We start from the raw sequence: 12,917 nt of genomic DNA on the forward strand, positions 1-12,917 counted from the left end.
ACCTTCTCATTGGTTTTAGACAAGTCGGCCCGAATCAGGTTCACATCGATAGCCACAGTATCGATTTTATGGGCCAGAGCTTCATACTGTTGGCCGATGGTTTCTCTCATGCCAGAGATGGCGCCCGTGATGTCTTGCAGGGACGGTTCCATCGAAGTCTCCAAAGGGTGCCCCAGCGCACTCGAACCAGGCGGGGCGGGACCGGGGGACACCTTCGATTGTGTGTACCGGTCCATGATATTAGACTGGACCGGGCCCCCGCGAAGGGGCGTCTTGGTCTTTCGCCTCTCTTGGTCCCCTCTGCCAGTCATAGTGGAGACCGCGTCCCCAAGTGATCCACGCGACCTGGTGAAAATGGCCGCAGAAAGACAGGGCGCCGGAGCCAAAAAAGTCAGTAGCGAGGGCAAGTCGAGGTGCGAACCGGCCCAGCAGGATACAAAGCAGGCAAAGGGTGCAACTGTCGCCTCGCGCCGCTGTACTCAGCACCGGCCAGACACCTCCGCTGGAAGACGCCGTCTGAGGCAGAATCGAAACCGAAAGTTAAGAGGGGGGCCCATGGGTCGAGTCCCCCGCCGCTGTTGTTCAACTCAGACACGGCTACAGCGCCTCACCAAGACCCGGGCGCGCCACCAAGGTGGGCCCCGAAAGTTTGAGTCGACGTAGCTTCGGCAACCCTGGTCCAATTCGAAATCCAAAAACAACCTTAGGATCAGCCCAGGTTCCTCTTCGTTAATCCTTGTAAGAAATCAGGATAGGTTCAGGATATCATGCCGGGAGTGGCGGGGGTCCGGAGAGCGCTGTGCTCACGCGGCCATCACGGATGCCCGCCAAGCTCCTCCCCCGAGTTCATACATTTTAGAGTGTGAATAACACATTATATATGTTTATTGTCCAGCACCTTCCCTGAGTTAATGTTGTTTGGAGTGGGAGTAGTAAATTATATATGTTTAGTGTCCAGCACCCGCCCTGAGTTGATACAGTTTGGAGTGGGAAAAGTAAATTATATATGTTTAGTGTCCAGCACCCAACCTGAGTTGATACAGTTTGTTGTGGGAATAATAAATGTTATATGTTTACTATGCAACGCCTTCTCTTTCTTGTTCAAGTATGGAGTAGGAATAGTATATTACATATGTTTAGTGTCCAGTGCCTTCCCTGAGTTAATACAGTTTGGAGTGGGAATAGTAACTTATACGAGTTTAGTGTCCAGCACCTTCACTGAGTTAATACAGTTTTGAGTGGGAATACTAAATTCTATGTTTTTATTGTCCAGCACCTTCTCTGACTTAATGTAGTTTGTAGTTGGAATAGTATATTATATGTGTTTAGTGTACAGCACCTACCCTGAGTTGATACAGTTTGGATTGGGAATAGTTAATTATATATTATTATTGTCCAGCACATTCCCTGACTTTTCCTAGTTTGGAGTGAGAACAGTAAATTATAAAAGTTTACTATGCAACGCCTTCCCTGACTTTTTCAGGTTTGGAGTGGGAATAGTAAATTATATATGTTTAGTGTCCAGCTGAGTTAATACAGTTTTGAGAGTGAATAGTACATTAGATATGTTTAGTGCCCAGCGCCTTGTCTGAGTCAATATAGTTTGGAGTGCAAATAGTAAATGATATATGTTTACTGGCCAGCACCTTCCCTGAGTTAATGTAGTTTGGAGTGAGAATAGTAAATTATATATGTTTAGTGTCCATCACCTTCCCTGACTTTTTCAAGTTTGGAGTGGGAAAAGACCTTTATATATGTGCAGTGTCCAGCACCTTCCATGAGTTAACCCCTTCAGTGCTAATGACAAGGGTAACTCGTCATGGAGTTTCCATTGATTTCAATGGAAATTACATGGGAATAAACAAATAGGCTTAGCATCCAAGTGGTTAATGTAGTTTGGAGTGGGATTAGTAAATTATATATGTTTAGTGTTCAGCACCTTCCCTGAGTTAATGTAGTTTTGGACTTGTAGCCAAACAAACACCATGACTGCACTGTCAGCCATCTTGTCAGCACAGGCACACTACCTCACAGGAAAGCAGAGAAGCAGAGTCAAAAGGAAGGAAGTATGGGAATGCTGGGAAAGCGGGTATAGCCAAGAGCAAGATGGGAGTTGTAGTCACAGACAATACTCACCCACCTACATGGCCCACCAAGCTCACACTAAACCATGCTCACCTCGCAGGGAGTGGAAATGGACTTACGAGATGTCTGACACTGGGCTCTGTTGTGGGGAGCACAAGGCCCTCCTGGGAACTGTGTACCGACAAACAACAGGACAACACTGTCAGCCATCTTGCCATTGCTGTCACACTCACTCACAGGAAGCAGAGTCAAAAGGAAGGAAGTATGGGCATGCTGGGAAGGGGGGTGTAGCCAAGAGCATGATTGGAGTTGTAGTCACAGACAATACTCACCCACCTACATGGCCCATCAAACTCACACTGAACCATGCTCACCTCACAGGGAGTGGAAACGGACTGACAAGATGTCTGCCACTGGGCTCTGTTGTGGGGAGCGCAAGGCCCTGCTTGGAACTGTGCACCAACAAACAACAGGACAACACTGTCTGCCATCTTGCCATTGCTGTCACACTCACTGTCATAGACACTGTAGACAAAAGGACTGCATTGGAGGAGACATGCTACTCACAGCTGCAAAACCGCAACACACACAACACTGGCTATCACTGTCATGAGCATGGAAAAGCCAGAGAGCTGCCATGCTCAATCCATATCACCATGGAGGACATTGACAAGATAAAAGTAAGTCACTTTTGCACGTTCAAAACTCAGCACCAGCATCATTATCTCCCAAGAGATCTCAGGCATACCGGACTGTGACCATGTTGTACCGACACACCAATGTGAGGCACAAAGACTAGCAAAAACTGCTATCACACATGCCCCATCTTGCAATATATCCTAAGTGGAATTGCATGTATGTCCTCGTTAAAGGTCAAATGTGGACAGGGATGACATACCTGTGTCAGCCATGTGATGGCCCTTGAGTAGCAAATCTATACATGAGCTAGTCATGCACACACTTTGCCATGCACATTGAAATGCTTCAGGTTGGCAGTACAATGTGCTACAACAATATCAATCTATGTCCGTGACAACTTAGGACAATGCGGTGTACGGGCAGGCATCCTGATGTACAGTTGCAACTGTCATGTATGTTAACCATTGATGCCTCTAGAAACATAACTTACATTATGTGTCTCTTCCAAACACAGGTGGTGCTGGGGACACCGCAGCAAACGAAGAGGAGTCCGTGTCCCAGACTCCAGCGCACCCTGAGCTATCTGATGTGGATCAGTCTCTGTCCTCTTCGGATGCCGAAGAACAACCTGGCAACTCCGTGGTGAGGCATCATGCAGCACCAGCAGTCCAAACATCTGTCCAAACATCTGCACCCACTCCTCCAACACCTGGCAACAGACAGAGCCCCCCCGCCAACACGGACAGACCAAGGACACAGAATTCCGACAACACAGGGCCGACAGCAGAGGGACACAGCCCATCTGGGAAGCTACGGACAACACCACCAGTAACAACACCCAAGGGGTCCCAGGCTCACCTGTGCGTGCCACCGCAGGTCCTGCCTGTGTGGCTAGGGGTGGTGGGAGGGGTGGTAGGCAGAGGTCACGGCTTGCAGAGGGGTTTGGACGGCATGATGACCCCCAATTGGTATGCATCATAGATGCGTACCAAGATCACACAGGAGGATTCAGCCAGGTAGTGGGGATCCTCAAGGACATTCAACAGGAGCAGGCTGCCCATTATGCTCACATGGAGTCCAAGTGGGATGAACCTACACGGTGCATAAGGACACACTGACATGCCTCCGCCAGATAAGCTCCAACATGTCCATGTGTCCCCACATCTATTGCCACAAGATCTGCAAATGCCACAGGGAGGGAGGATGACTATGGTGGAGAGTCCTCTGCACCGCAGATGCCTGCACCTGGGGATCCCCCCCGGAAGAAGAAGAAGGGTCGTCCGAAAAGGACATTTCAGCTACCAATACTTCCAACTCATCTGCAAACTTTGGATTCCAAACCCAACGTACAGCACCCACCATCCTGTGCACTATCCTCACACTTGTTTGTAAATAACTCACTATTACACTATACTTGCCTCTGTTGTGATTCCAACTTGGTATGTGTCATGGAGATGATGATCTGCTAAAGAACACAGTGCATGCTAACTACTACAGCAATGTGATCACTGTTATGTGAGTCACGGTGATGTGACACATATGAGGAAGACAAACCACTAGGGCTCCACCACACATACTCAACATGGCCATGTAACGCATCGCCTACAATGATGTTGAACAGAAATACAGTGGAATGCACAGACACCACACCTATCCACAGTCAGTGTTAACAAGTCCACAGGTGAAGTAAGCAAATGAGTCAGATGTGTGAAGACAGACAACGCACATAACAAATTGAAGCACAGGTTTATTACACATCAGCAACATGTTTATTCCACAACAGTTGCAAGGTAATTCCACGTGACAGTGGGCACATGGTCACCAAGTGTCGGAGAATTAAATTCCAGGGGTGTGTGGTACATCACTTGATGGGAATCAACGACTTCCACCCTGGATTTGGATTTGGACTGCCACCCTCTGGTTCACCACTGACACCCTCTAGTTCCCCACAGACACCCTCTGGTTTCCCACTGACAACCTCTGGTTCAGCACTGCTACCCTCTGGTTCATCTCTGCCACCCTCTGGATCACCACTGCCACCCTCTGGTTCACCACTGTCACCCTCTGGTTCACCATTGCCACCCTCTGGTTCATCACTGCCACCCTCTGGTTCACCACTGCCACCCTCTGGTTCACCACTGCCACCCTCTGGTTCATCACAGCACCCTCTGGTTCACCACTGCCACCCTCTGGTTCATCACTGTCACCCTCTGGTTCATCACTTCCACCCTCTGGTTCATCACTGCCACCCTCTGGTTCATCACTGCCACCCTCTGGTTCATCACTGCCACCCTCTGGTTCATTACTGCCACCCTCTGGTTCATCACTGCCACCCTCTGGTTTGCCACTGCCACCCTCTGGATCATCACTGTCACCCTCTGGTTCATCACTGCCACCCTCTGGTTCATCTTAGCACCCTCTGGTTCACCAGTGCCACCCTCTGGTTCATCACTGCCACCCTCTGGTTCATCACTGCCACCCTCTGGTTCACGACTGCCACCCTCTGGTTGATCACTGCCATCCTCTGGTTCATCACAGCACCCTCTGGTTCATCACTGCCACCCTCTGGTTCACCACTGCCACCCTCTGGTTCACCACTGCCACCCCCTGGTTCACCACTGCCACCCTCTGATTCATCACAGCACCCTCTAGTTCACCACTGCCACCCTCTGGTTCACCCCTGCCACCCTCTGGTTCACCCTGCCACCTTCTGGTTCATCAAAGCACCCTCTGGTTCACCACTGTTACCCTCTGGTTCACCACTGTCACCCTCTGGTTCATCACTGCCACCCTCTGGTTCATCACTGCCAACCTCGAGTTCATCACTGCCACCATCTGGTTCATCACTGCCACACTCTGGTACATCACTGTCACCCTCTGGTTCACCAATGCCACCCTCTGGTTCACCTCTGGCACTCTCTGGTTCACCACTGGCACTCTCTGGTTCACCAATGCCACCCTCTGGTTCACCACTGGCACTCTCAGGTTCACCACTGGCACTCTCTGGTTCACTCCTGCCACCATCTGGTTCATCACTGACACCCTCTGGTTCACCACTGCCACCCTCTGGTTCATCACTGCCACCCTCTGGTTCACCACTGCCACCTTCCGGTTCACCACTGCCACCCTCTGGTTCACCACTGCCACCCTCTGGTTCATCACTACCACCCTCTGGTTCATCACAGCACCCTCTGATTTACCAGTGCCACCCTCTGGTTCATCACTGCCACCCTCTGGTTCATCACTGCCACCCTCTGGTTCACGACTGCCACCCTCTGGTTGATCACTGCCATCCTCTGGTTCATCACAGCACCCTCTGGTTCATCACTGCCACCCTCTGGTTCACCACTGCCACCCTCTGGTTCACCACTGCCACCCTCTGGTTCATCACTGCCATCCTCTGGTTCACCACTGCCACCCTCTGGTTCACCCCTGCCACCATCTGGTTCATCAAAGCACCCTTTGGTTCACCACTGTCACCCTCTGGTTCACCACTGCCACCCTCTGGTTCATCACTGCCACCCTCTGTTCATCACTGTCACCCTCTGGTTCATCACTGCCACCCTCTGGTTCATCACTGCCACCCTCTGGTTCACCACTGCCACCCTCTGGTTCCCCACTGGCACTCTCTGGTTCACCCCTGCCACCATCTGGTTCATCACTGTCACCCTCTGGTTCACCACTGCCACCCTCTGGTTCATCACTGTCACCCTCTGGTTCATCACTGCCACTCTCTGGTTCACCACTGACACCATCTGGTTCACCACTGGCACCCTCTGGTTCACCACTGCCACTCTCTGGTTCACCACTGTCACTCTCTGGTTCATCACTGCCACCCTCTGGTTCACCACTGCCACCCTCTGGTTCATCACTGCCACCCTCTGGTTCATCACTGCCACCCTCTGGTTCACAACTGCCACCCTCTGGTTCATCACTGTCACCCTCTGGTTCACCACTGCCACCCTCTGGTTCATCACTGTCACCCTCTGCTTCACCACTGCCACCCTCTGGTTCATCACTGTCACCCTCTGGTTCATCACTGCCACTCTCTGGTTCACCACTGACACCATCTGGTTCACCACTGGCACCCTCTGGTTCACCACTGCCACTCTCTGGTTCACCACTGTCACTCTCTGGTTCATCACTGCCACCCTCTGGTTCACCACTGCCACCCTCTGGTTCATCACAGCACCCTCTGGTTCACCACTGCCACCCTCTGGTTCACCACTGACACCCTCTCGTTCACCCCTGCCACCATCTGGTTCATCAAAGCACCCTTTGGTTCACCACTGTCACCCTCTGGTTCACCACTGCCACCCTCTGGTTCATCACTGCCACCCTCTGTTCATCACTGTCACCCTCTGGTTCATCACTGCCACCCTCTGGTTCATCACTGCCACCCTCTGGTTCACCACTGCCACCCTCTGGTTCACCACTGGCACTCTCTGGTTCACCCCTGCCACCATCTGGTTCATCACTGTCACCCTCTGGTTCACCACTGCAACCCTCTGGTTCATCACTGCCACCCTCTGGTTCATCACTGCCACCCTCTGGTTCACAACTGCCACCCTCTGGTTCATCACTGTCACCCTCTGGTTCACCACTGCCACCCTCTGGTTCATCACTGTCACCCTCTGGTTCACCACTGCCACCCTCTGGTTCATCACTGTCCCCCTCTGGTTCATCACTGCCACTCTCTGGTTCACCACTGACACCATCTGGTTCACCACTGGCACCCTCTGGTTCACCACTGCCACTCTCTGGTTCATCACAGCACCCTCTGGTTCACCACTGCCACCCTCTGGTTCATCACTGCCACCCTCTGGTTCATCACTGCCACCCTCTGGTTCATCACGGTCACTCTCTGGTTCATCACTGCCACCCTCTGGTTCATCACAGTCACCCTCTGGTTCATCACTGCCACTCTCTGGTTCACCACTGACACCATCTGGTTCACCACTGACACCCTCTGGTTCACCACTGCCACTCTCTGGTTCATCACATCACCCTCTGGTTCATCACTGCCACTCTCTGGTTCACCACTGCCACCCTTTGGTTCACCAGTGCCACCCTCTGGTTCATCACAGCACCCTCTGGTTCACCACTGCCACCCTCTGGTTCACCACTGACACCCTCTCGTTCACCCCTGCCACCATCTGGTTCATCAAAGCATCCTTTGGTTCACCACTGTCACCCTCTGGTTCACCACTGCCACCCTCTGGTTCATCACTGCCACCCTCTGTTCATCACTGTCACCCTCTGGTTCATCACTGCCACCCTCTGGTTAATCACTGCCACCCTCTGGTTCACCACTGCCACCCTCTGGTTCACCACTGGCACTCTCTGGTTCACCCCTGCCACCATCTGGTTCATCACTGTCACCCTCTGGTTCACCACTGCAACCCTATGGTTCATCACTGCCACCCTCTGGTTCATCACTGCCACCCTCTGGTTCACAACTGCCACCCTCTGGTTCATCACTGTCACCCTCTGGTTCACCACTGCCACCCTCTGGTTCATCACTGTCACCCTCTGGTTCACCACTGCCACCCTCTGGTTCATCACTGTCACCCTCTGGTTCATCACTGCCACTCTCTGGTTCACCACTGACACCATCTGGTTCACCACTGGCACCCTCTGGTTCACCACTGCCACTCTCTGGTTCATCACAGCACCCTCTGGTTCACCACTGCCACCCTCTGGTTCATCACTGCCACCCTCTGGTTCATCACTGCCACCCTCTGGTTCATCACGGTCACTCTCTGGTTCATCACTGCCACCCTCTGGTTCATCACAGTCACCCTCTGGTTCATCACTGCCACTCTCTGGTTCACCACTGACACCATCTGGTTCACCACTGACACCCTCTGGTTCACCACTGCCACTCTCTGGTTCATCACAGCACCCTCTGGTTCACCGCAAATTCTGCAAACGGAACGGATTTTACGCCCATGCTTAACTGATACCACACTCACAGGGGATTGTTTGCAAACACACACACAGGCATCCACAACCACTCCGCAGTCCTCCGATGTCTCTCCCTCCAAGACCCTTTCCCTTGCCTCACCTGCAACCCCACCTTCCAAGCAGCTCTTCCTCTGTGAGCTTGGCCTCTTCCCCACCGATCCAGCTGATCCAGCGTACAAGGGGAAGAGGAAGTCCCCATACACAGAGGGAAGTGCCCCTCACACCCGGACACCCTCTCCCAGGCGCAGGCAAACTGAGGCCCCCACCCACAAGTCCCCCGAACCCGGAAGAGCAAGACCCCACCACCGCCCGCGGCTCCACAACACAGTTTACGTCCTCCATCCCCCAGGCCACCACTCCACAGGTTCCCCCACCACACGCTGCCCCAGGTTCCCCCACCCACAGATACACCATCCCCATAATACTCAGCCCCTCACCCGACGACTTGCTCTTCCACCTCTTCCACCCTCACAGCTTGGTCAGCCGGTTTATGCCACTGGTGTGGGGACCGTGCCCCCCCATCCTGCCAACCTCACCTGAACCCGATTCCTCTCCCATGGAGTTAGGCACTGCAGTGTAGTCCACAACTACCCCGTCTGACTTGGGCACTGCAGAGGGGACCCAGTCCACTCCATCTGACCTGCCCAGTGCAGTTGTGCCGGCACCTATCCCATCTGACTTGTGCCCCACAATTGTGACAGCACCCACTATGTCAGACAAGTCCACTGCAGTTGCCGGTGACTCTCCTGCACCCACCACCCCTTCACTGCCTCCTTCTGCTGAGCCCTGATCCTGTCCCTGCAGTGCCTGGCCTGCCCCCATGTCTGCCCTTCGAGTGGATGTCCTTAGTAGTGCAGGCAAGCAACGGGTGACAGTTGTCACTCACACCCTATTTGGACTATTGCTATAGACTGGCCATTGGCCTTTGTTTTTCCTGGACTTTACATTTGTCTTTCCCATTTGCTGAATAAAGCATTTGTTGATACCTTGTGAATTTGATTTAGCTGTACATTATGTTGATGATGTTTACCATGACCTTGCTGTTATAATTCTGGATTTTAAATGTTGAAAACTGAGGTGCTGACGTAATGTACCCCATGTGGTCCATGAGATATGTATCCTATTCTGGTCGGTATCCATGTCATCCTGTGCAGCAAACTGGGTGTGTCATGATTAACACATTTTGCACAGGGATGATAACATTTCATTTGCATGGTCACATCTGTGGCCTGCACTCATGCACATATGATGTGCTTCCCATTGTCCATTTTGTCTATTTCCCAGACTGTGGGCCCATCTCCACTGGACATGCAGGTGTGGGCATCATTGGTGTAGGAGTCAACGGTGTCCTCTGTGCAACTTGCTAGACATATGTATTGATTATGTGCAGATGACTTAAGGGACACTCCTGTCCCTAGGCTGGTGTGACCAGAGCCTTCGTTGAGTGGTAACTGATGGCTGACTGACCAAGTGTTCAGCTGACATGACTGAAACCTGCTGAAACTATGTTTGGCACAGCTGAGCTTCCTCAGGATTTGATTCCCCTCAAGTAAGTGTGTTGTTCCGTGAAATTGCCTGGGCCCATGGTGTGTGTTGTGTGAGCATGTCTGTGTGTGTTCCCATCTCTTTTTCTACACAGGCTGTGTTCCCTTAATATGTTCCTGTTAGTGATGCTTGCTGAGTTGTCCTGTGTTCAACCCACATCTTTGTCCTGGCCTTCCAGAAATGTGGGTGCATGACACACTACTGTTCATTGGTGTGTCATCATTAGGATTTGTCAGTTCTGAGTGGTGATGATGTGGTCAGATGCAGATGGGACACAGTCAGGGGTTCCCATGGCACTTGTTTGTTCCCAATATCATGTAGTTGTCCCTAGGTGGTACCTTTCAGTGATTGAGACATGTGTATGTGTGTGTGACTGCTCCCACTCCCACTCCTCAGGTTCAGAGGTGCAATATTGGCAGGTGTCAGCATGTGTGCCTCGTAGTTCTCCTTGGCTTCTGCATTGTCCTGAAACTGTGGCAGGTATTCCGAAGATTACGGGAGCTTTGACGTCATGGCCATGTACCGCATACTGTGCAGTATGTCTGTCATTCACCGGGGTTGTAGACTGTCCTTGTGTGATAAGTCTGTGTACCTTACATCCTCCCAACAACACTGTGTTTGTCATGGGTGCATGTGTGATGTCACCAGTCCATGTGGGATCCTACCTCCCTTTTGTCCCTGGATGACGGGCCATGCTGAGTGATTTGTGTTTGTGTAGGTGTGATGTACGTTTGTGGCACAGGACACATGTCTGAGTTTCCCAGTTTGAACGACATCTACCTTTGTCATCACAGTGGACTTATCATGCAGGCTTGTGTCACCCCAATGTATGGTCCCTGGGGGTAGTGTTGTTGTGGGTCTGTCTCTTGCTGTTTTAGGTGCTGTTCATTCCAGCTTGTGTCACATGTGTCTGTTGGGACCCCTCTCATCTTACAATGCTTGATTGCCCACTAAGGGGTACCCAATTCAAAGGGTTACTTTTGTATGGCACTGTGTCCACATCTGTGTCATTGTAGTTCAGCCCCCCTCATGTGTTGTGTAGTTGACTGGGGATACTGAGACACACACAAACACATATTGTGTCAGATGTGCAGTGTAGTAAAGTTAGGACTCCTAAAATGCCTTCTGTGAATACCGAAAGTGTTAAAGTTAGGATTTTTCTCAGTTTAGGAGTAGTAAAGTTAGGACTCCTAAATGTACTACTCCTAAACTGAGAAAAATCCTAAGTTTAAGACATTCGGTATTCACAGAAGGCATTTAGGAGTCCTAAAGTCTGGACTGCTAACTTCTGTGAATACCGAAATGAGTGACTTCTGTGAATACCAAAATGAGTAAGTGCTGTGAATTGGGCCCCATGAGTGGGGGTGGTAGTAGTGATAGGCAACAAGTCTACTATGAGTAGGGGTGGTAGTAGTGACAAACAACAAGTCCCCTATGAGTGGGGGTAGTTGTAGTGATAAGCAACATACTCCCTATGAGTGGGGGTGGTAGTAGTGATAGGCAACAAGTCCCCTATGAGTGGGGGTGTTGATAGGGATAGTCACACAGCACACTGCGAGTGGGGGTGGTACTAGTGATAGACAACATACCCCCTATGAGTGGGGATGGCAGTAGTGATAAGCAACAAGTCCCCTATGAGTGGGGGTGGTAGTAATGACAGGCAATATACCCCCTATGCATGGGGGTGGTAGTAGTGATAAGCAACAAGTCCCCTATTAGTGGGGGTGGTAGTAGTGATAGCCATGCAACCAATATAGTGGCATGTTGCTAGTGGACAGGATAAGGACCCCCTGGGTGTGTGTGACATCGGGCGGGTATGTGTCATTTGTTTGTGTGGTGGGTGACTGACTTACCGTCTGTGCCGTCCGCTTCTGTTCCTGATCCGGTCATAGATGTACAGTTCTGGTATGACCTGCCGCGTTGGAATTCATGATGTGTTTGTCTCGTACACGCTGCTTGTTGTTCCGTCTCGTACCCGTTGCTAGCTGGTCCGTCTCGTAGCCGTGGATTGTGTTCTGGCGCAAATCGTACCTGATGTGCAGCTTTCCCGGATGCTGTGACGTGCTGGACGTGGCGACCCGTTCGGCACGTAGGAAGTATGCATCGTACTTGTCCGGCCGGAAAATGCAGTGAAAATGGTTCCAGGTCACTCGATTGGGCGTTTACGGACCCGGCTCGTACGGAAATTGAGGATGGAGGTACATAAATTATATATGTTTACTATCCAAATCCTTCCCTGACTTTTTTCAAGTTTGGAGTGGGACTAGTAAATAATATATATTTAGTGTCCAGCGCCTTCCCTGAGTTAATACAGTTTGGAGTGGGAATATTAAATTATATGTGTTTAGTGTCCAGCACCTTTTCTGAGTTAATACATTTTTGAGTGGGAATAGTAAATTATATATGTTTAGTGTCCAGCACCTTCCCTGACTTATTGTCAAGGAAGTTAGGTGTGTATATTGTTTGTATACTTTGTGTAGTGTGTTTTTGGTGCAGTTCAGTTAGTAGTTTTGCGTTTGCGAAATGCGGTTAATTTGTTGATAGGTAGGTGTTAGAATATGTATTATATGTCAAATATGTTTACAGTATGGTGTTATTAGTGTATTTATGTGTGTTTGTTTGTGATTTTATGGTATATTTGTACAGGAGGGATTGTGTTGTTTTTTACAGGTTTTTGTCGT

At 50.9% G+C, this 12,917-nt stretch overlaps 1 protein-coding gene across 1 annotated transcript in view; it reads left to right on the forward strand.

Annotated features, from left to right (window-relative positions):
* LOC144824186 (putative methyltransferase DDB_G0268948) overlaps positions 1-12,917 on the forward strand; it is an 876,195-nt gene that overhangs the window by 43,522 nt on the left and 819,756 nt on the right. Inside the window, exon 2 of the mRNA XM_078683342.1 lies at positions 3,239-3,366. Within this exon, the coding sequence (XP_078539468.1) occupies positions 3,239-3,366 (128 nt within the window). The remainder of the gene's footprint in view (positions 1-3,238; positions 3,367-12,917) is intronic.

The sequence above is a fragment of the Lissotriton helveticus genome, chromosome 3_1 (assembly GCF_964261635.1).
Source record: "Lissotriton helveticus chromosome 3_1, aLisHel1.1, whole genome shotgun sequence".
Classification (NCBI taxonomy): Eukaryota; Metazoa; Chordata; class Amphibia; order Caudata; family Salamandridae; genus Lissotriton; species Lissotriton helveticus.